The 24941-nt window shown below is 44.5% G+C and overlaps 2 protein-coding genes across 2 annotated transcripts in view; one reads left to right on the top strand and one right to left on the bottom strand.

The window, feature by feature from the left end:
* LOC124545527 (NACHT and WD repeat domain-containing protein 2-like) overlaps positions 1-24941 on the top strand; it is a 1590779-nt gene that overhangs the window by 321441 nt on the left and 1244397 nt on the right. The window lies entirely within an intron of this gene.
* The window catches only part of LOC124545528 (mediator of DNA damage checkpoint protein 1-like), a 430822-nt gene that overhangs the window by 162946 nt on the left and 242935 nt on the right, over positions 1-24941 (bottom strand). The window contains exon 5 of the mRNA XM_047124476.1: positions 9830-10028. Within this exon, the coding sequence (XP_046980432.1) occupies positions 9830-10028 (199 nt within the window). The remainder of the gene's footprint in view (positions 1-9829; positions 10029-24941) is intronic.

Below are 24941 nucleotides of genomic sequence, written 5' to 3'. Positions count from 1 at the left end.
TGTGGACATAAAATACGCTCTGAGATGTAAAATTAGTTTTGTGTTATTTCAATTTCACGTTAGTAAGCTATTATAAATTTACTGGCCATAAAGCTATTTTAATGCGAGTCACATCCACTGCTATAACAGGAAAAGAAGGGTACCAGTGGAAAAATGCCCGTATCGGAGCGCAGAAAAGGCGAATATGCTCCTGCTTAAGAGACTCTCACTGAAAACTAAGGTACCAGCTGCCTCCTCACCACTTTTAAAAACTTCCGCAAAAATTTGGCATATGAACAAACTTGCACTTTCTTATGCTGAGAGAGGAGACAGTACCAATCAGAAAGAGACGGGAAAGTAACAAATGCAGAAAGATAGTAGACAGCGGTTGTGGCGTAGAAAAAGCGAAGGGGTCATTGGCAGTGCAAGAGAAAGAGAGGGACATAGTGGCAGCGGAACATCGTTGACAGTGACAGAACAGTGCTAGGGAAAGAGTAGCTAGGGCCAGTGGGAGAGGAATAAAGACAAGGACAAAGTGGCTAGCGATAGTGAGAGACAAAGTGTATGATCAGACAATGACAACGAGAAGAGCCAGTGGCAGTGAGAAGAAAAGAATGATGTAGTAGCAGTAGGGGGAGGAAGAGAAACAGTGACAGGGAGAGGAGACAGTAGAAGTACAGAATGAAGAAGAATGTGGCTGTGAAACAGCAGACAGTCTTTTCGTAGTCCTGAGTCTTCTGACTAGTTTTGATGCGGCCCACCACGAGTTCCTCTCCTGTGTCAAACTTTTTATATCAGAGTAGCAACTGCAGCCTACATCCTGAATTATTAGCTCGATGTATTCGAGTGTCTGTCTTGCTCTACAGCTTTAACCTCTAGAGCTACATCTAGAACCATCGAAGTTAGTCCGTGATGTCTTAACAGATGTCCTATCATCCTGTCCCTTCTTCTCCTCAGTGTTCTCTACATTTTCCCTTCCTCGCCGATTCTGCAGAGAGCTTTCTCATTCCTTAAATACATTCTACAATTCTCGTTCACTTTCACTGAGGATAATGCAAGACTACACTGAACTTACAGTATGTTTTGCAAGGCGACAGGTGACTCTGAGCTACCGCCCTGACAGCACTCACTTTAATTAGTAAACCTTCTACTTGACTACCTGTCCCATGTGTCTGCTAAATTGATTTTGCCCGTTAACCATGTTTGTTGTTGATAGGCTGCATTAGATATTATCATTTTTAAAATATAAGTGATTTCAAATGATGAAATAGTATTAATAAAATGATGCTCCTGTCATTATTTTTGTCAGTTGTTGATGGGTGATTGATATATTAACACGGAATTGATCTTTTAGAAAAAGCGCAAGTCTATTGATTAAAACTTGGACAAAAATACGTGTGAAACTATATGACAAAAATAAAACATGATCTTATTGGAGCACAATTATGCAACGAACAGTTAACAGCCCTGTGTGGTGGCTGGTTGGCAAAGACTACGCTTTGTCTGATTGAACTACGAGGGTTGGAACTTTAATAGTGGCAACTGTTTATTTACAGCTCGTGCAAAATAGAGACGTGTTTCAGAGTTATACTGACCTTCAAAGTAGTCACCAGCATTGTGTATAATCCGTAGCCAGCGATGTGGAAGTCCTAGGACACTCTTAGCAATGCCAGTTGTGCTGACAGTTCGAGCAGCGCGGTGTATTGCCCGACGAATTTGTAGCAGTCCTGAAGCGAATGCCGTGAAGTGTGTCCTTCAGTTTAGAAATCGATTTGAACTCATGAGGGCTTAAGGCAGGGGAGTGCAATAAGTGGTATAGTACATAGCAGCCCTGTCAGTCAAACAAATCAATAACAGATTGCATTGTACGTGCTTGAGCTTTGTCCTGCTAAATGATGGTCAGGTCCTACAGAAAGTGTCATCACTTCCGTTTCGAAGCTGTTCATTTTTGGAACACAACCTACTACCAGCTTAGAGGCCGAAGTGATGACACTTTCTGCAGGACCTGACCATCATTTTGCAGTACAATGCTCAAGCACGTACAATGCAATCTGTTATTGATTTGTTTGACTGATAGGGCTGATAAGTGCTGTGCCACTTACTGCACTCCCCTGCCTTAAGCCCTCGTGAGTTCAATTCGATTTCTAAACTGAAGGAAACAGTTCACGACATTCGCTTCAGGACTGCTACAAATTCGTCGGGCAATACACCACGCCGCTCGAACTGTCAACAGAGCTGGCACTGCTAAGAGTATCCTAGGACTTCCACATCGCTGGAAACGGGTTATACAAAATGCTGGTGACTACATTGAAGGTCAGTTAAACTTTGAAAGACGTATCTATTTTGTACGAGTTGTAAATAAATAGTTGCCACTGTTAAAGTTCGAACCCTCGTATTTACTGTGTCTGAAAATACAGATAACCCAATTTGAAACTATCTTACACTGAATAGACCTTGATGGATTTATTCTACACAGAAGCAGCTGAGAAAAAGTGGTGAGACTGTAATTCTGTTTGCCACAACAAGCCTGAGCAACAATGCAGTACCCGTTTTACTGGCGTGTGGCAGTGTATCAGGCGACAGCCTTGGTTCAAGCGTCTGCAGAGCAGCGGTGTGCTGCGACTGTAATTTCCTACCACGGACAAGAAATATGCAAAGTCATGGCTGGCCATCTGTTACGTGGGTCACAATTACTCTCTCACGTAACCTGAAATCTCCCCAGAATCCAGCATGCGACACTTCCATTTGCCGGTCATACCATGGGCCAGTTTGACTCACTTATACGGCAGTGCGCTGTCAGAGTGGCAGACCTGTCACAAATAAGACTGCCCTCAGCACAGAAAGTTATCGAAGATGACTGAGGTCAAAATTTTAGCACAGCTAAGTCTCCACTACAGGATCCCCAGTCAACACCTACTGACGCCCAGGACAAATGCCCCTAGTGCAACAAAAGCGAAGACCAGAATCCTCTCCAGATCGGAGTCTGAATCAAAAGACCCACTCTAGCCCGCACTCGGGAAAAGTCCACTCTAGCGCGAAGTCAGAATTCGAAGAACAAGCATCTCCTCCCCTGACTTCCTACAAAACTTTTTAACATCCACAAAAACACTCCCACAACTGTCCCCACAAGGGTTTTGTGCCAATCGCAAGACTCCACGAGCTCCATGTCTCCCCTCTAACTCATCTTATCAGCCAATCTTAACAACAGTTAACAATTCTCTTTTCAGGAGAAGCCGCCAATCCCTGACTCGCAAATTCTGGTGCAGAGAGTACGAGAGGTTATGCTTCTAACTTGTTTCTTTTCCACGGCCACTTCATCAGCGTGTTATTTTGAGTTTCTGTCCAGCTGTAAACTGTTGTTTCGTGTCCCAACATAGATGATTTCAGAGTCGCCATAAATGTTGCACTTCTTCTAAAATTGTTTTAAAGGCCTGAGGCTTCCCGAAAATCTCTGCAGGCCAAGGTATGACACGACTTGACGGCTACCTCGGTAGCGTCCAGTCCACATTGAACGTGGAAACTCGCAAAATTTTATGGCCGCCATCTCTTTTCACAAATGGCATTTACGATGTTGTCGTAACACGTTGGCTGGGCGAGCTAGATTTATCTTACGAGCCGATCCCTGCTGTGGCAAGAGGTGCCTAACAGTTAGGACAGGTAAGCCAATTTTCCGCCTCTTCGACCAGGTGCTTTGTCTGCACACCGTGGGAGAAATCCTTGGTGGTGGTGGTGGTTAGTGGTTAACGTCCCGTCGACAACGAGGTCATTAGAGATGGAGCGCAAGTTCGGGTTAGGGAAGTATTGGGAAGGAAATCGGCCGTATCCTTTCAAAGGAACCATCCCGGCATTTGCCTGAAACGATTTAGGGAAATCACGGAAAACCTAAATCAGGATGGCTGGAGACGGGATTGAACCGTTGTCCTCCCGAATGCGAGTCCAGTGTGGTAACCACTGCGCCACCTCGCTCGGTGGAGAAATCCTTGGTCCGAGTATTCTCTCACCAGTAAGAGCTTCGAGATGTTCTTTCCCCTAAGCACGTGGCTTTGAAGCCCCCAGCATCCACTGCATGATTTATTGTTAAATGGTCAAACTGCCTGCTTGCTCTCAACATTAGAAAAATGCTATTTAATGGACAGCCACCATAAAAACCCCGCATGTGTTAACAAAATACACACTTCCATCAGTGCCTGCTCATGCTGATAACTTCCTGAATCTACACTTTCCTTTTATTTCCATCACTGGTGCTTCAGTGTATAGATTAAACAGTAGGGGTGAAAGGCTACACCCCTGTCTCACAAAATTTTTAATCAGAGCACTTCATTTTCTTTTGGTCTTATTGTTTGCTCTTGATTCTCATGCGTGGAACATTCGAAAAGCAAGATATGATCGGTGGCAAAATGGAAACCACTGCAAAAATCAAAATTATTCTATTTGCAACATTTAGCTACGCATTCCAGCTACTTCTCTATATAGAAGCTGCTCCAGCTTGGACATCTGTCATAGCTTTGTACCACGTTCCAATATCCTCGTCATACGAGGCAGGGACGTGTGGTCAAAAAAATGGTTCAAATGGCTCTGAGCACTATGGGACTCAACTGCTGAGGTCATTAGTCCCCTAGAACTTAGAACTACTTAAACCTAACTAACCTAAGGACATCACAAACATCCATGCCCGAGGCAGGATTCGAACCTGCGACCGTAGCGGTCTTGCGGTTCCAGACTGCAGCGCCTTTAACCGCACGGCCACTTCGGCCGGCGGACGTGTGGTCTCCTCCAATTCTCTACGCTGGTCTACATCTCTTTGTCTGTGTCAAAATGCTGTCTTCATAACCAGTGGTTCATTTGAGTAGAGATTAGTCTCAAGCTGTATTGTCTGTGATCAAACACTTATCATCGAAAACGCTACAGGAGCATCTTCAACGCCGTTATAGAGTGCGGCTGAAATTGTCATGAAGAAGGAAATGCATGACGGTTATGCTACGTGAACTGCACAACATCATGCGAGATGTGTCACCAGGCTTTCATACTTGGTGGGGGGCGCTGTTTTCTAGCCACCTGCACTCTGCGCACAGAACTGAAGAGAGTGACGCGACGTGCTGGACGGCCGTACCAGAGACAGTACCCAGTACATACGCACAAAGCTTCATCGGATTTTTAATGCAGTTTTCGTTTCCCACGCAGTCGGACCTTACTTTCCGAAAAGCCCTCATACATGTGATATATTACGCGTCTATGCCTGTTTTTCTCAGAATATCAAAGATCTTGCACCATTTTACTTTGTTGATCAATTTTTCCAAGTCTTCAAATCCTACAAACGTGATTTCTCTTCAGTCTTTCTTCCATCATCAACCGCAATGTCAGAACTGCATCAGTGGTACCTTACTTTCCTAAAGGCAAACTGATCATCGTCCAACAACATTCTTCTGACTGTTATTCTTGTCATTTACTTGGATGTATAAGGTGTTATGCTGACTGAGCGATAATTTTCGAACTTGTCAGGTCTTGAATGAGATTTTCACTCTGCAGCGGAGTGTGCGCTGATATGAAACTTCCTGGCAGAATAAAACTGTGTGCCGGACCGAGACTCGAACTCTGGACCTTTGCCTTTCGCGGGCAAGTGCTCTACCAACTGAGCTACCCAAGCACGACTCACGCCCCGTCTTCACAGCTTTACTTCTGCCAGTACCTCGTCTCCTAAATTCCAAACTTAACAGAAGCTCTCCTGCGAACCTTGCAGAACTAGCACTCCTGAAAGAAAGGATAGTGCGGAGACATGGCTTAGCCACAGCCTGGGGGATGTTTCCAGAATGAGCCAGGCTGTGGCAAAGCCATGCCTCCGCAATATCCTTTCTTTCAGTTGGTGCGGAGACCTCTAGGCGTCTTCGACGTCCATGTGGTCTGGCGCGTATTCCAAATCCGCGGCGTGCGGTACCAGAAAAAGCGACTTTGATAAAGGACAGATTATCATTACGCAGGGCCTGCGAACGAATATCTCGACGAATATGGTGTGATGTTCTTGGCTGTGGCCGCCAGTGTTTTATTTTGCTAGAATCTCGCCTTGATGCGGCTTGATACACTTGAAGTAACACATAACGTGGAGAGAGGTACAAGCGATAGAAGGTACAGTATGTATCAGTCCCGAGCGAGAGTCCGCCAGATGTACCGAACTTGCTTCTGATTGCTCGGCACAGTCGAGTGCTAGGCGCCAAACGCCTAAATTCCCTTATTAATTATTTATGTACTTTCAATTGTATTTAACCCAGTTTTTAGTATGACATTCTCTCATGGTTACCCTACGTCTATCGTTTTTGTTTATTTAATTTCACTAGTTTTGAGAAACATAAGAGTAACGATATTGCAACCGACCTGCTTCGGATACCTTCGCGTCACTTTGGTGCGCCCGGGAGGCGAAGTATTTCGGCTACGCTGGTCACCCCGTTTCGGGCGTTCTGGATGGTCAGACACGTATCTCAGTATCGTGCGTTACTTATATGTGAATATGTAATAGTCACTCTGTTTCTGGCGTTCTTCAGAACCCAACATGTTGTACTCTATATCGGGCGTAACTTACTCAACTGTGTCTAGTGCGTACCGGAGAGCCGAAACGTGTGTCATATTTCGGAAGATGGATGGAAAAGTTACTATACAAGTGAGATAGCTCTAAGTTCTCCAACAAAAATGTGGATCAAAAAAATTTCATAATGTGTATCAAAAAACTTCGCAGTCTTTAATAGCTTTACAAGTTTCTATAAGTGAAACACCTTTCCACTTCCTGTGGCTAAGTTCTTTGACCATAACCTACATGTTTCTGTATGAGCAACATCTTTACGCCTGCTGCATCTAAGTTCTTTGACCACAGCCAACGTGTTTGTATGCAAACACAGTCTATTTGACGAGTGCACATCGTAATAGTGAAACATGCAGCTAAACTTTATAATACTGAAATATGGACGTGAAAATGATAGTAAGTGTGTAACTAAGTGGAAAAATGGTCACTACAGCGTAACTATAATAATTATGCTTCATCTTTATGTAAGTACAGATATATTTTCGGCAAATGCTGCCTTGCCACTTACAATTGTCCCACTTGTATCTGTTTAGTCACCAGCAAATATTTTGTTTTGTATTTATACAGTGATTTCCACAATATAAACATGTACATGAATGTATAAACACCTGAAAATGGGCGCAAGCCCGGTACTGATCGTGTGACAAATAAATAACCTTTTATTGTGACTGGTAGCGGAAATTGTTGTATACCCTGTATCGAGTGTCGTAAAAGACAATGCAAATGTGTGAATATTTGAATAATAACCAAACTGGATACATTAATGAGAAGTCTCGCCTACCACCATCGTCAGTACTACAGATGTTGCCCTCTGCACCCCGCAAAAAGCACAATCACAGGTTTCAACTGAGAGTGTAGCAGCCTCTGCCGAAGAAGGTCCAACGACCGACGAGCTGTCTTCTGCGCTGGGGACACAACTTCAAAAGACGACGGGTTGGTGAAAAGAACGGCCAAAGACTCCTATTCGATCTCTACAAGATCTCTTCAGCTTCCACATGTGACTTCCAATGGGACAGATAATTTATACTGGCGGAATGTTAACGTGCTACTGTCGTGAGCAGCTACTGAAAGAGGTAGGAGGACACTGAAGCTACCACTAGGCACTAAATCTTTGCTTACACGAGTCTTGGAGGCTTGTCTGCTCTGTAAAGTATTATAGATGGTGATCTGCGGCCTCTCTACCTAAACAGCAGAATAGCGGTGCACGCCCAAGTGTCTCGGAGCACTCCATTCACCGTACATTGTTGAACAAGGAGCTCCACAGCAGTGCGCTGTGGGAGACATTCTCACGTGCTGCGGTAGTAATCGGAGACACGCAGACAGCTGCAAACCATCTGCATCCCTTCATGCTTGATGTCTTCCCTGACGGCGATGTCACCTTTCAGTAGTGTAATTGTCTGTGCCTCTTAGCCAGAACAAACTACTGTGGTTTGGGGAGCATTACAGTGAACTTTGATATCTCAGCGAGCAAATTCGCCTCATCTAAATCGTACGGAACACATCTGATTCGCTAACGTGCCGTACCACCGCGTAAGTAAATCAGTGGCCCGTTATCTACGCACACTACATGAACTGTGGGAAGCCATCTAATACAACGTACCTCCACAAACCTACCAACAAACAGTCGGGTCCGTGATACTGAGAAATAGTGATCCTATTCGTTGCAAAGGCGGTTAAAGACGCTATTAAGTAGGTAGTCTTAATGTTGTGGCATCAGTGAATATTTCTTTTCCCCTTTTCATGTTCCTGCATTATACACATAGCAAATAGCGCTTATAAAAAAATACAAATAAAAAAATCTGCAAATGTGTACTAACAAAATAGTACATCTACTCTCTTGGTTTCACAATTACACTACTGGCCATTAAAATTGCTACACCAAGAAGAAATGCAGATGATAAACGAGTATTCATTGGACAAATATATTATACTATAACTGACATGTCATTACATTTTCGCGCAATTTGGGTTCATAGATGCTGAGAAATCAGTTCCCAGAACAACCACCTCTGGCCGTAATATCGGCCTTGATACGCCTGGGCATTGAGTCAAACAGAGCTTGGATGGCGTGTACAGGTACAGCTGCCCATGCAGCTTCAACACGATACCACTGTTCGTCAAGAGTAGTGACTGGCGTATTGTGACGAGGCAGTTTCTCGGCCACCATTGACCAGACATTTTCAGTTGGTGAGAGATGTGGAGAATGTGCTGGCCAGGGCAGCAGTCGAACATTTTCTGTATCCAGAAAGGCCCGTACAGGACGTGCAACATGCGGTCGTGCATTATCCTGCTCAAATGTAGGGTTTCGCAGCGATCGAATGAAGGGTAGAACCAAGGGTCGTAACACATCTGAAATATAACTTCCACTGTTCAAAGTGCCGTCAATGGGTACAAGAGGTGATCGAGACGTGTAACCAATTGCACCCTATATCATCACGCCGGGTGATACGCCAGTATGGCGATGACGAATACACTCTTCCAATGTGCGTTCAACGCGATGTCGCCAAACACGGATGCGACCATCACGATGCTGTAAAGAGAACCTGGATTCATCCGAGGAAATGACGTTTTGCCATTCGTGCACTCAGGTTCGTCGTTGAGTACACCATCGCAGGCGCTCCTATCTGTGATGGAGCGTCAAGGGTAACCGTAGCGACGGTCTCCAAGCTGATTGTCCATGCTGCTGCGAACGTCGTCGAACTGTTCGTGCAGATGGTTGTTGTCTTGCAAACATCCCCACATGCTGACTCAGGGATCGAGACATGGCCGCACGATCCATTACAGCCATGCGGATAAGATGCCTGTCATCTCTACTGCTAGTAATAGGAGGCCGTTGGGATGCTGCACTGCGTTCTGTATTACCCTCCTCAACCCACCGATTCCATATTCTGAAAACAGTCATTGGATCTCGACCAACGCGAGCAGCAATGTCGCGATACGATAAACCGCAATCGCGATAGGATGCAATCCGACCTTTATCAAAGTCGGAAACGTGATGGTACCCATTTCTCCGCCTTACACGAGGCATCACAACAACGTTTCACCAGGCAACGCCTATCAACTGCTGTTTGTGTATGAGAAATCGGTTGGAAACTATGCTCATGTCAGATCGTTGTAGATGTCGTCACCGGCGCCAACCTTTTTTGAATGCTCCGAAAAGCTAATCATTTGCATATCACAGCTTCTTCGTGTCGGTTAAATTTCGCGTCTGTAGCACGTCATCTTCGTGGTGTAGCAATTGTAATGTCCAGTAGTGTATTCCAGGATGGCCACATAAAATACGGCGTCTAACAGGTACTGGGTGGTGCTGTCTGTCTCTGTGAGTGTCTGCTGGCTGCCAGCCGTCCGCTGGCTGGCTGCAGCCGTTGTCGGCCCCGGCGGCCGCTCCCCGCAGGAAATTAACGGAAGGCGCCGGCGACGGCCGGACAGCACGCTGGCAGCTCATCGCCGGCCGACCGTCCGCCCCCGCAGATTCGTCCGCCTGCGGGAAATGTCGTCGGTGCTTCAAACACTTTTTCTCTTTGAAAGTCACAACACCACACCCTCTACGCGTGATAAATACTGTTACAGCGGGTGATGATACATACACGGGCGGAAAGTAGATCCCAGCGCGAGGAAGCAGTAGTGCTAAGGAAACGAAATTTTGGGGGACGCGTTTGCACAACTCACATACACTGATGAGCCATTATGACCGCTGCCCACCGTTAGGCTGTATGCTGCGTGGCAACGCTAAGGGCACGTGACGCGACAAGAGAAGTACAAGAGAGGAGCAAAGACGAATGGGAAATCATTCTAGCGACGAGAAGTGGGGTAGACGCGGAAATCCACCGACTTTGACAAAAGCCAGGTCATTGTGGCCGTGTCGATGGAAGTGAGCGTCTGTGAAAGCTGGTCGTGTTGAAAGGTCCCTTCTGTTTAGTTATGCATCGTTTCCTTTTTGTATCTCTCTTCCTCTGTTTCTACATCTACATCTACATCTATACTCCGCGAGCCACCTTACGGTGTGTGGCGGAGGGTACTTATTGTACCACTATCTGATCCCCCCTTCCCTGTTCCATTCACGAATTGTGCGTGGAAAGAACGACTGCTTGTAAGTCTCCGTATTTGCTCTAATTTCTCGGATCTTTTCGTTGTGATCATTGCGCGAGATATATGTGGGCGGTAGTAATATGTTGCCCATCTCTTCCCGGAATGTGCTCTCTCGTAATTTCGATAATAAACCTCTCCGTATTGCGTAACGCCTTTCTTGAAGTGTCCGCCACTGGAGCTTGTTCAGCATCTCCGTAACGCTCTCGCGCTGACTAAATGTCCCCATGACGAATCGCGCTGCTTTTCGCTGGATCATGTCTATCTCTTCTATTAATCCAACCTGGTATGCTAGAGCGTGCCAAACGTGTGTGTGGCCCAGTCACCGCATTGGCACGTGTTTGCCCGCTTGATACGCTGCGCGGAAGGACTGAGTTTAAGGGGCCAGCCCCACGTTTAGTTAAATGATCTGATGATTATTACGTCAATATTGCGCAACGGATAACACGCAGGAGGTCTCAAACAACCAAGTGGGCAAGTCAGTAAAGGCCACGCTCTATCATGATCTATAAGGACACCACTTTGTTGGTAAGATTGCTGTCTACACAGGACTGGGGTTTGTAATGATCATTGAATCCATGACATTGCTCTCGACACATAACTTGGGTTTGTAATGACCACTAAATACATGACATCAAGTTTATAGGACATTTATTGTCTAGATTTCCGGAAACTTTACAAACTTAATATGACATTTATTATCTATATTCCCCAAAACATTACAAATTTAATAACTGCTGCAAACATAGTCAAGTCAAATACCTCCTAGTTTTGTCTCCCACTGAAGGTGCTTGAACTAACAGGCATCTCGTTTCTACTTAAGCACTGGGAAAGAGGATGGGACTACGTTGCTGCCCTTGTGGTCTGTCTGCTGGGACAGTGATCGAAATTCTCACCCAAGATGATTACTAGGACCGAATAATAAAAATTCTCTTTGGCGGAAGAACGGCGGAACAAAGCAGACACAAACATCTCCCATATTCATAAAAGATAGTAAATTCTAAAAAAATATCCTGCGAAATACGGCAAACACAAATAATCAATTAATAGCACACATAAGCATCCTCAGCTTAACTAATTTCCAAGAACAAACTGGGAGCTCGCTGGTAGTGCAATTCGGCACCACGTGGGTGACCGATACCCACAGCTAATTTCTTCGTTCTCACCGTTCTTGCTTTCCATACTACACAATCATTCACAAACTCAACCTATCCTTTATCAAAGTAGTTAGGATTTGCTGCTTGCAAATGGGGGTTAAAAAGGAACCGCGAACAAAATTTATTAGATGGCCTAGAAAAATTTTACGTCACACGCTTAGAACCTTAAGTATGTCACACACGCATCTCCTACCAGGTTCCACATGGAATCGTCATCCACATTAGTCATAAGCCGTTACGACCACGTGGTAACTAGACGGGGTGAGGCCCCAGGCTACTTTAACATTGCAAAAAAAATGCTGCTTCTAAAAGTGAAACTCTACTATTTTTTAGTGCTACTGCTGCTCTCGTGTGCTGAAGGCACAAAGTGTTTGCAGCACTATAAAGCCCCCAAGCTCGCCTCTGAAAAAGAAACCCTAACTGAAAACTTTAATTGTAAAGGCAAAATTTATAAAGAAAAATGAATGAATGGCCGTAACGACACCCTAACTATTTCAATCCTGATTAAGAGCGGATTAGTAACAGTGTAAGACACAATACCTCATCCCACGATGAAATAGGCGGCAAAGACAGAGATTGCCCTCGATTCAGTTCGCTCAGTTCAGCCGCTACCCCAAGAGTGACTATCATGGCGGCTCTCACCGGCGTTCCCTTACATGGAGGGGAGGGGGACCTGTTACCAACCCCGGAGTACACCCTGGCAAACAGGTGCATCATCTTTGTCTTTACTCCAGGCTTAGGTTGGCAGTAACCGACCTACAGGGTGACCACATTTCTGCCTTGGCACTACCAGCAGACGAATTCTTAATACAAACTCCAAACTTAAATAACCCAAGACAACGTATTGGTATTAGGGAAAGGAAGTGCTTTTATGTAAGTATGAATTGAATTAAATAAACAGGTAGTCCACCTCTTCACTCGAGATATCACACTATTTAAACTAAAAAACATGTTGAAAGTATATTCAATTTAATGCAACAAAAAACTAATTTTAATGAGATGGAAAGAACTGTTCCCTCTCTGTGTGTTCGCGTGCTGCTGTCGTGAGCATCTGTGGAAAGTGGTTGAAGAATGCTGAAACCACGAGTAGGCGACAAGTAATTGGAAGTTCTTACCTCATCACACAATGTTTGCATCGGAGGCTTGCCCGCTGTCTAAAGCAAGATAGGCGGCGGTCTCTGGCAGATCTGACGCAGAGTACAGTGCTGGCACAAATGTTTTGGAACACAACGTTCCGTGCACAGAGCTGAACATGGCGTTCAACAGCAAAGGACCCCTAGGTGTTCTCGTCTTGACCCAACAATATTGTCAATTATGATTACAGTGGGGGCGGGATCATCGAGAGCGGAACGCAGATCAATAGAATCGTGTCGCCAGGCCGGACGAATCCCGCTTATTGCTAAACCAGGTCGGTGGTAGTGCTAGAAACATGTAGCGCGCTACGTAGGCTGGCCGGAGGGAGCAGTAATACGTTATTTTGGACATTCACCAGGACTTCCATGGCACCTGCGGTAATAAATTAAAGCACCATGACAGTGTGAATTACGTGAAGATTATTAGGGACCACCTGTAACACCTTATACCTGATGTCCTCCTCAACAGCGATAACTTTCCGTGTCACAAGGACAGAATCGTGCTGCAATGTTTTAAGGATCACGTTAGTGATCACCGTTGAATCTTGGTCATCAAATTCGGCTTATGTGAATCAGATAAAACCCAAACGGGAAGCAATCGGGTGCCAGCTCCGCGCCCATAAAACAACTCACGGGAACTGTGTGACCTCTTCGCAGTAATGTGGAGCCTCAAACCTCTGGAAACCTATCACGTACATGTCCAATCCATGGTACGCAGAATCACTGCTAGATGGCGTTCCAGAAGTGCACCAACACTTTTTTAAGTAGGTGGTTCAAAAATGGTTCAAATGGCTCTAAGTACTATGGGACTTAACATCTGAGGTCATCAGTCCCTTAGACCTAGAACTACTTAAACTTAAATAACTTAAGGACATCACACACATCCTAGCCCGACGCAGGATTCGAACCTGCGACCGTAGCATGTAGGTGCTCATAATGTTTTGGGCCATCAGTCTATGATGCCATTCAACTTATGCCCTTGTGTTTAGCAAATGGACTGTGACAACTCGTCATCATTTATTTCGTATGGATCTACAGTATAAGCAGAGCTTGGCCAGAAATGATAGTGACAGAAGTGGGGCGACAGATGCCCAAGGGGTTGGAAGAAATAGCATTTTTAGCGACGATCTGCTGCGGCTTGAGCCTTTATGTTCCCGCCGTTTCCAGGTAGCTGTTGGCGCAGTGACAAGAAAGAATACAGGGTTGTCAGTTCTAGGCTCTTTGCACAGACTTTATTTTCAACACTTTTAAAAAAAATAGAAGTGAAAAGGAACCGAAATAATGCTCGAGATATTAATTTAATAATGTTTTCATAAAAGGTATGCAAGAAAAATTTGAGATTGGAATTAAATTACCAGGAAGGTATTGTAGACTGTAAATGAAACCTTCATGTATAAAATTATACACGTTTATTATTTTATTTTACAGTGCATGATTGCGACGTGTGCAGGGGTGATATTCATCGCGAAACCAGGAGAAAGCGTAATTTTCTTGGCACCTTGCACTTGTTATAAACGCCCCTTTTTTACAGTTCCATCATTTTTTTTAATTTTTACAAAATAACAAACGTTGTGTAGCTTCAGAAAAAGTTCTCTCTGAGCAGACATGACATGAAGTCCCTTACACTCGAATTAAAATTCGCCGGTCGCTGTGGCCGAGCTGTTCTATCAGCTTCAGTCCGGAACTGCACTACTGCTACGGTCGCAGGTTCGAATCCTTCCTCGGGCACGGATGTGTGTGATGTCCTTAGGTTAGTTAGGTTTATGTAGTTCGAAGTCTAGGAGATTGATGACCTCAGATGTTAAGTCCCATAGTGCTTAGAGCTATTTGAACCATTTTTGAATTCCTTCTTGGTATACCAGAGTTTTCGTTTGCCCTTCGTTCTCATACTAATAAATTCACTATACTGAGCATTATTTAGGTTTATATGCAGTCTACATAACGTCCATGACGGGAGTCGACCCTACAACCCTCGGCTTACCGATCAGTACTACATCTGCTGCGCCAGCCGTTACCACACAACTGTACTAACATAAATGGTTCATGCTACATCCAGTCCCTGCAAAAACCTCATTTGGCGCTGACTTCTGTCAGTTTCGTTTCTGGCCAAATTCTGCTTACACTGTGGATCTAGAAAAAATCTGATGGGTATGCACGATTTTATGTCACATAGAAGAGAAAGTTATTAGCTAACAGGCAATAAAGAGTGCAAATTTTCGGAAGATTTCTTATTCTCTTGGTCGTAAATAATCCTGCTCAGTATTAAATGTGAGTTTTTTTTAGGAATGGTAGGATGTCAAACCGGCTGACTGCGAGCAAGGAGACTCACAACAGGACATTTAAGTTTCCCTTATCCTGAATATAGATTTGATGGCCTCTATTACAAAATATACACGTTTGTATCCATTAGAGCGAAATACAGTGCGATACAAGAACTCTGTGCGAAGAGACGTGGCACTGCACTTCATCACACTTGACCAAATAATATGCCTTACATTTCCTCGAACATGTATCTTTTACACATCAAATTCTTCGGAATGATGTGCGCTACAAAATGAATATATGGACAGCACACAGTTACCGAAGTTAAATCCGGGGCACTTTCCTCAAATACATTCGGCATTGTCAGATCAACATGCATCATTGGACCTAGAAGCTGAAAAGAAGTGGTCGACAGACCTGACTGTGCTTAAGGCGGAGTTTGACAACGGATTACAAAATTGCAAGAATATTGAATCAGCTCTAGCTGATTTCCAAAGAGTAGACGTGGAATATATTTCACGTAATATTAGTGCTCTTCATGTCTTGAGTGAGGCTGTACCTGAAAAGGAAATAATGGGATTTCAAGGTGAGATTTCCTTAAAGTCAGAATACATTGGAGATAATTTCCGGAAATTAGTGAGTGTAAAGGTGACATCGTATATTTTGTCGTTTTTTGGATCAATTTATGTATGTGAGGCAGCACTTTCAACGATGAACGCAGAAAATCTAAGTACAGAAATAAACTGATCCTCATCTTCCATACAGTGTGAGGATGGTTCTGAGCACGCGATTATAATATATTTGGCAATCACATGCAAAGCCAAGAATCTCAACAAACTTTTTTCGTCATTTATGATGTTCTATATTTTAATTTTTTTCAAACAAGTAAAATTTTGAAAATTGAGTAGTAAGCCTACATATTTTCATGGAGAGTTTCAATAAGGCCACGTAACAGAGCCACAGGAAAGTAGATGTTCTTTCCCTTATATTGCCTACAGCCTTGGCAGGGATGTGCCCACACACACTATTCTTAACTTCTGAAGTCCCATGGAGGTATTCTGCCACCAAGACTGGTACCCAGGTGTCAGGAGCCGATACCAACGGGGACGACCACCGTGTTCACCGCGCAGCTGTAGTGCGTCGCATCGCATCTGCAGATCTGCAGTGTATATCAGAGCTTCTGTTAACATCGCAGTGGTGCGCCGGCTGCAGTCAGTCAATTACTCGAGGTACATCTCCGAGCCAGACGCCATGTAACTAGCTCCGAGCCACCGCTTTCATACATTGGTCGTGTCCAGGCTGACCACACTGGAAGATGGTGGCTGAGTGGAGATCTGCTGTGTTCTCGGGTGAGGGCTGCCCCTGTCGCATTATCGGTATTGGCCAGGTGTCAGGTAGGAGGAGGCCGGGTGGGTGATGGAGACAGAGCCGTCTGTGGCAAAGGTACACAGGTAAAATGCTTTTTTATTTCAGTCTCTGATCACAATATGAATTCTTTAGACGATGACCGGTTTCAGTCTGTAATGACAATCCTCAGATCCTTTTTACACCATGTCCTAAAGTGATACGCCCATAGTGGTATCGTCAAAACATATAAATATACTCAGCATAGCATCGTCACATAGATCTAAATAATTTAAATCTATGTGACGATGCTAAGCGGATTATATGTTTTGACGATGCCATTATGGCCGTATCACTTTAGGACATGGTGTAGAAAAGATCTGAGTATTGTCACTACAGACTGAAACCGGTCATCGTCTAAAGACTTCATATTGTGATGAGAGAATGAAATAAGAAAGCATTTTACGGTATTGGATCACTGTTTGTATATGTGATTATGTCGCAGTTGGTGAAAGGAACACTGGATTTACGCAAGGAGTTATAGTCTGGGCAGCGATGTCATACAACATCAGGGGCTGGGTCGACATTATCTCGAAAAACTTGACAGCAAATTTCGACGTCAGACAGATAAGTATTGCCCTGGCCTTAGATATCAGCAAAAGGGTCGCTCATTGATCACTTACAGAGTGATAAATCCAGTGTCATTCAGTTAACTGTTGCAGATTTGGCACTCTATGTGCAACTGGCGTGGAACAACAGACCACAGTATGATGTACAGCTCGTGTACGACACAATGCATGAACTTCTACATTCAACATTGACGCAAGGACAGCGATGGTTAAAGTACCTCCATTTCAGATTGCTTATCGTTTATCCTGTGATCTGGAAACTTTAATCACATTAACATCTTATCCACCCTACTGTTTAGTTGAATCTTTAGTCATCTCACCTAGAATGTTGCGACTTGAGTGCCAGCCTGCAGGCAACGGTGGACAGGGTTTGACAGACAGCTGAGGCACAGGCACTGGTAGCCAGGCTGTAGTGTACATATCAGTATTTCCCTGTCCTCCTGCACACGAAACGTGTGGGCAAGTGGTTTGCGCATGCCCAGAATACTTGTCATAGAGTTCTCTAGCAAATAATACATTGATCGACCAGAACTTTGTTGCGCTTACCCAGTAGCCGGGATGTCCACCTTTGGCACGGATAATAGAGGCGGTGCATCATGGCATGGAAGCAATGACGCCTTGGTAAGTCACTAGAGGGAGTTCACATCTGCACGCACACGTCACCTAATTCCCGAAAATTCCGGACACTGGGGCGATTATCTCTGACGCTACATTCAATCACATCTCAGACGCATTCGATTGGGCTCGGATCCGGCGAGTTTGGGGGTTAGCACATCAAATGGAACTCACTGCTGTGCTCCTCAAACCACTGTTTCCCAATCCTGACCTTGTGACGTTGCACATTATCTCGTTAATAATTGTCGGGGAACATGATCTTCATGAAGGGGTTTATGTGCTGTGCAAACGGTGTACTATACCGCTTGGCTGTCGTCGTCACTTGCATAAGCTCCCCTGCATTGATGGTCTCCGATGTGAATGTTCTCCAGCGCATAATGGGGCCGCCACCAACTTGTCTCCATTCCACAGTACTGGTGTCAAGCACCTGTTCGCTGGAAGACAACAGATTCGCGCCCTCCCGTCAGCAAGATGAAGAAGCTATAGGGATTCATCAAACCATGCAACACTCCGCCATTGCGCCAACGTCCAGTGCCGATGGTCATGGCTCATTTCAGAGGATTTTGCTGATGTCGTGCTGTTGACATAGGCACTTTTATGGGTCACTGTCTGTAGAGGCCCAAGATTAAGAGAGTTCGGTGAACTGTGTGTTCAGACACACTTGTACTCTGCCCATCATTAAAGTCTGATCTTAGTTCCATCACAGTTCGCCGCCTGTCCTGTTTTACCCGACTGCTCAGCTTACGATGTCCGACATCTGTAATGTGGGGTGGCCACCCGAATCGCTACGCCTGTATGTGGTTTCATCTTGGTTTCCCCACATACTGGAGACACTCACGCCTCCTCGAACACAATAGAAATCGCGCAATTTCCAAAACCCTCGTGCCGAGCGTCCAGATCATCACAGTCTGCCCTTGTTCAAACTGAGTTACATCTCATGTCTTCCCTATTTTACATAATGACAGCGCGCTTACTGTTAGTACATGCGCCGTGCGCCTGTCTGACCAGCCGTCATTCCTCGGCAGGTGACGATGCTATTTCGTGGAAGGGTTTATATCGATAGTAGGTCGGTGGTCATGATATTCTGGCTTATCAACGTATAGTATAGATGAGCCAGCGTAAGTTGATCCCTGATGGTGGCAGTGCGCTGGGCGCCACAGCTTCATGGGTCTAGCTCATACAGTAACGTCTTGTGTTTTTGTAAACACGTCTATGGCAAACACACAGTGTTGTCATAGCTTTGTAGGCCGCTTTGTAGGAATGCAGCCGCTAGCGCTTCGGAACTGAAAACTGCCAACAGCGCTGGGAGCTACCAGGGGACTTGTTACTCCGTTTCGAGTAAAGGTGCACCTGACCATGGGAAGAACTGATGGACGCTCCACACGGAGCGTTCCTCACGGGACCGCTTTGGAAAATCCTACTGTAGTCCAATGTCTTCTCGTGCAAACTACTCTAAATTACCTGGCACGATACTGTATCGCATTTTAAGGTTTCTTGCAGTTCCATTCGCATTTATAGCATGGTAACAATGACTGCTAAAATGCCAACTGGTGCCTTATAATTAGTTTAATCTCTTCTTTGCACACCCAGCTAGTGCAATATGTACGGAGATGTATTAGATTGATAGATTTCTGTTCAAATGGTTCAAATGGCTCTGAGCACTATGGGACTCAACTGCTGAGGTCATTAGTCCCCTAGAACTTAGAACTAGTTAAACCTAACTAACCTAAGGACATCACAAACATCCATGCCCGTGGCAGGATTCGAACCTGCGTCCGTAGCGGTCTTGCGGTTCCAGACTGCAGCGCCTTTAACCGCACCGCCACACCGGCCGGCTACATAGATTTTTGTATTGATATTGGCTTTTAATGGTTTGTGTAGATGAAGCCGTCGAAATATGAGGTTAGACTATAAATTTTCTTGTGGTGAAGATGATCATTTGATGAAGGCAACACCGACTTAAATTAGTTAGTTGATTAGTTGTTTCATTTTCCGACTGCAGCTACAATAGTTCCCATCTAGCTTCACATAATGTTCGTAAATACGATACCTGGATAAAATATGAACGTCTGCGGAAAGAAGCAAAATCCTTTAGTATTTTGCCATTTCCTTCTCCATGAAATGCACTGAGAAACGTGGTCAATCACGAAAAACGTTCGTCAGGTCTTTTTCTTATATTTTACTTTACTCAACATTAAACATTCACGGAGGAAGTAACTAAACTAACAACATCTAATACACGGTCGTCATTGTCGCTATAGCCAACGAACCACATATCTCTCGAGGCAAGCCGAATAGCACAGTTCAATGCAGTAAAGGGGTCGATCTATTACCCTGCTCGATGCTAAAAGTGCAGTACGAGTAAATTTAGCAAATAACAAATTATTACTTATATTTACTATAAAACAGTCTTGATCACGATTTATTTATTAAGGTGACAGGATCACTGTAACTCCCATAATGTATTCAAAAGTAATTAAATCATTATTTGCTGTGCATATAAAGAATAGTAGGTGTCCAAGTCGTGCTAACAGATGACATATTGTGGAGTAGGAAGTTACATTAACCCTTTAAAACCTGCATTTTTTCTTGAGGAAAGACATGTTTTCTTTGTTTTAACGCTATTAGGTGATTTTGCAGTGATTTTAAATGCAAGATTCATTCAAAAATATGTACCCATTTTCAACATATACTTTATAATTTGAATTCAGTTTATGGTCTAAAATAAATAATTACGAAATATTCTCTGTTGTAATAAATAGTAAAATGGTCATTTAATTTTAATTACAATGCAAAACAAGAATAACAATGTTCAGTCAATATCCAATTATACAGCGGATTATAGCGAACCGAACACATCTTTTTATTCTGATAGTCACAACCTGCTGCGCTCAGCTATAATGACTTGCTGATATCTTCATAATGATGCCCAAAAGTTGTGATCACTTGCATCATGATGAAAAGACTGAACATTCACAAATATGTACTTCAGATTTCTATTGCGAAAAAGCACTTTTGTTGCATCTAAGACACAGTAAAAGTTAATGTGCACAGTTGTAGCCAGAGGGTCTGAAACGGTTAAGGACAAAGAATGGTCGAATTAGAACAGTCACGAGTAGGTAAAAATGTACGAATTTTATTCGTTCATCTTTCCAGATGTACTCAGGTTTCCACAAAGAAAGGAAATATTCGAAACTAGTCGCTATTAAACATAGTACAGAGTACATCGAAGACAACAAAAGGAAGCAATAATAGCATTCGACGCATCTGTCTCATAAGAGACGGTCTATTAGTTATGTTTTTGAGCACTGATAATGCGATATAAGCCGCAGCCTACCGGATGAAAAACACATTCTCTGTCTCCGTTGTTCTCCATCCGTTTTCTCTCTCTCTCTCTCTCTCTCTCTCTCTTTCTGTTTCGCACACACACACATACACACACACACACACACACTCACACACTTTGATGGAGAGAGAAAGAGAGAAAGAGTCAGTCCGTGTTTCGCAGCCAGCGAACACAAACCTTGGGGCGAGTTGCCTCTTGTCATCGGAGCCTAAATATTTACGCTGCTGGAGTTGCCTCGTGGCCGATCTCGGCTCGCCTGGGACACTTTCCGTGTGGGCTCTTCCTTAGCGCCGCGGGAGTCATGTTGGCTCTCCCTGCATAGCCTCGCTGTCTGATGGAAGTGCCTGTGGTACGAGGTTCACGGGACATCCGCACTGCAGTGTATCTGAGGTTCGTATGAGTCTGAGCTTTCCGATGCTAAGCACTAGACAAATAGTGACCAGCAGTCTCAGTACAACGACGAAGATTCTTATGCTGAAAATACGGCCGGCCGCGGTGGTCTAGCGGTTCTAGGCGCTCAGTCCGGAGCCGCGCGACTGCTACGGTCGCAGGTTCGTATCCTGCCTCGGGCATGGATGTGTGTGATGTCCTTAGGTTAGTTAGGTTTAAGTAGTTCTAAGTTCTAGGGGACTGATGTCCATAGATTTTAAGTCCCATGGTGCTCAGAGCCATTTGAGCCATTTTAGCTGAAAATACGACGATATTCAAAATAATCGTTAAGTAAAGGTAGCAGTCAAATGACAACGAACTGTATGGGTTGTTGGGCTGTTTTTGGGGGGGGAGGAGATCAGACAGCGAGGTCATCGGTCTCATAGGATTAGGGAAGGACTGGGAAGGAAGTCGGCCGTGCCCTTTCAAAGGAACCATCCCGGAATTCGCCTGGAACGATTTAGGGAAATCACGGAAAACCTAAATCAGGACGACCGGACGCGCGATTGAACCGTCGTCCTCCCGAATGCGAGTCCCGCGTGCTAACCAATGCTCCACCTCGCTCCGTAGCTGTATGGGAAAAAGTAAGTAAACTAGAATGAGATTTTCACTCTGCAGCGGAGTGTGCGCTGATATGAAACCTCCAGGCACATTGAAACTGTGTGCCGGACCGAGACTCGAACTCGGGACCTTTGCCTTTGCGGGCAAGTGTTCTACTTTTTTTTCTTTTCTTTTTTTTTCTTTCTGATCGTTGTGTTTGGTTGTTGTGGACGTTACACGACATCCGTTCAAGTTCGTTATTGTTCCTTTCACTCAGACTTTTTTTTTAAAGAGGCAAACCAGGTCTCTGACCCCACACGTTGAGCTACCGTGCTGGTGCCAACTGAGCTACCAAAGAACGACTCACGCCCCGTCCTCACAACTTTACTTCCGCCAGTACCTCGTCTCCTACCGTCCAAACTTTACAGAAGCTCTCCTGCGGACCTTGCAGGACTAGCATTCCTGAAAGAAAGGGTAAGGAAAGTAAAGCGGAAGTTAAGCTGTGAGGACGGGGCGTGAGTCGTGCTTGGGTAGCTCAGTTGTCACCAGCACGGAGGAGGGGTCGCAAGTCGTGTTTTGGTAGCTCAGTTGGTAGAGCACTTGCCCGCGGAAAGCAAAGGTCCCGAGTTCGAGTCTCGGTCCGGCACACAGTTGTAATCTGCCAGGAGGTTTCAGTAAGTAGACTTTTTATTATTTCAAATGTAAGCGACATAATATTTATCACAGTGTGAGACAAAGAGGTCAGTGCCTTCACGGAAAAATGTTTGCCGTTGCCTACGGGAGCATGACTGTGTCCAGGCACACTTATTTTCGTTGGAAGCAAATAGACGGCCACGAAAGGTTTCCCAGAGAAACTTCTGCAGTGTAGTCGAATAAACCTGTCAAAAAATGCAGCTCACACGTTGCCAGGGTTGTTTCGAATAGCTAGCAAGAGTTTCGCCTGGAAGCCCTCACACATCTGCCATACAGTGTCGATGACTCCCCGTGCGATTTCCATATTTGTGGAGCCCTGAAAAAAGACATTCGTGGACATCAATTTGCTTCGCAGGCAGTGCTGCACGCCTAGGTACAAATATGGTTCCGTAGGCAACAACAAAATTTTCTCCATAAAGACACTGACAGCCTTGTCTCATAGTGATATAATTCTATTAAGAGCTTTGGCGATTACGTTCGAAATAACAGTTTCATTAACTTTTTTGACTGCTCCTTGCACAAATCTATACACATCTCGATAACTGACAAGTATCTCAAGTTATCGTCTCCTAAAATATAACAAGCGTACGTAACTGATCAGATCAAATTAGCCACCTTAGATAGCCCTGCGGTCTGAGGCGCCTTGCCACAGTTCGCGCGGCTCCCCCTATCGGATGTTCGAGTCCTCCCTCGAGCATGGGTGAGTGTGTTGTCCTTAGCATAAGTTAGTTTAATTAGTGTGTAAGCCTATGGACTGATGACCTCGTCCCATAGAACATTACCACAAATTTCCAAATTTCCCAAAAAAGATCAAATTACCACAGACAAAATAAAGTACCAACGTGTCGACTGGTCATAGCCAAAATGTCTTCCGATACACGATGCCATGCAGCAAAATTCTATAAGCTGATTGAAGTCTGGGAAACTATTTTAAGTGTTTTAATTTGGGTTTCAATCCCGTGGCTATCGACAGATCACCAAAGAAAAGATTTTTCTGCGACGCTAAAACTCGAAGATGAAACTCCTTGTACTTAACCGTCTTCGAGCCACCTGGCGCAAACTCAGTCGAATTGCACGTGAGACAGGCAGCGTAGCTCTTAACGTCAACAGAGGGGGTGGGGAGGGGGAGTGGGGGGGTAGGGTGGATGGACCCTTCAAGCTGTGACTGCACGAGACGGTGGCACATATCGGTCAGCTACGGCTCTTTGTCTTTTGTCCAGATCCATTGAAGAACTCTAAAGGACCCTTTGCACGCTCATGTTGGTCTGAGCAGACCATGATCACAACGACCGTCTGCGTATCTGCTGTAGTATTCAATTCGTAGTTACACCTTCCAACGACAATACGAAATTAATTCAATTCGCCTATAAAACTGTTACTCTGTGTAGTGCTATTATTGTAGAAGTTATTAAAAGTAAAAATTATTACGGAAAAAATAAATAAAATACTGGCTTCCAAAACACTTACCGTTATCTAACGTTAACATTTCGAAGGAGCTAAAAATTGAAAAAGAGAACAGGTTTAATTAGCTAGATCATAGTGACCTTCCTTGCACTGTTACAGTATATTACGCTGTGCATATGAAGAAATGACACTGCCACGAGGAAATCTATAATTACTTATCAAAGACTTACAGTAACTCTGAGGCACTTGGCAACTGCCAGAAGCTAAGGCGACCTGACATTTCCTGCAATCGTATCACCGTCGTCGCTAAGCCACATACTTCCTGAAACATGTCGTGCCGCATGTGGAGTACTGTATCACTTCATCTGGTCTGCGACAGTTCAGTCGCGGCCACACTTCGCACAAACCAAACACAGACAGTAACAGACACAGATTTTTCGGTCGGTGGTTCGTTCGTACGCAGTGAATTGCCTGGGCAAACACTGTCTCCACAGACAAGTCGGTGCAAACGCCTGAGAGTGTATAGGGCTAACTGGAACAGCTTTACATTGATTTTTAACGTTTCCTATCCATTTTTCCGCTGGTCGTTTAATTTCTTTTTTACTGCTGATTGTCAATATACTTGTAACTGTACATCAAATGCTGAATGATAATTTGAAAAAGTTTTTTTCAGGCAGATAGTGGTTTGTTTAGTGGCATTACTCTGTTGAAAGATATTGAAGACACAGTGATATTCATAAACATCCCTAAGTGGCT

This window comes from Schistocerca americana, chromosome 8 (genome assembly GCF_021461395.2).
Source record: "Schistocerca americana isolate TAMUIC-IGC-003095 chromosome 8, iqSchAmer2.1, whole genome shotgun sequence".
Classification (NCBI taxonomy): domain Eukaryota; kingdom Metazoa; phylum Arthropoda; class Insecta; order Orthoptera; family Acrididae; genus Schistocerca; species Schistocerca americana.
The sequence above is the reverse complement of the archived record's forward strand: the minus strand, read 5'-3'. Positions and strand labels throughout refer to the sequence as shown.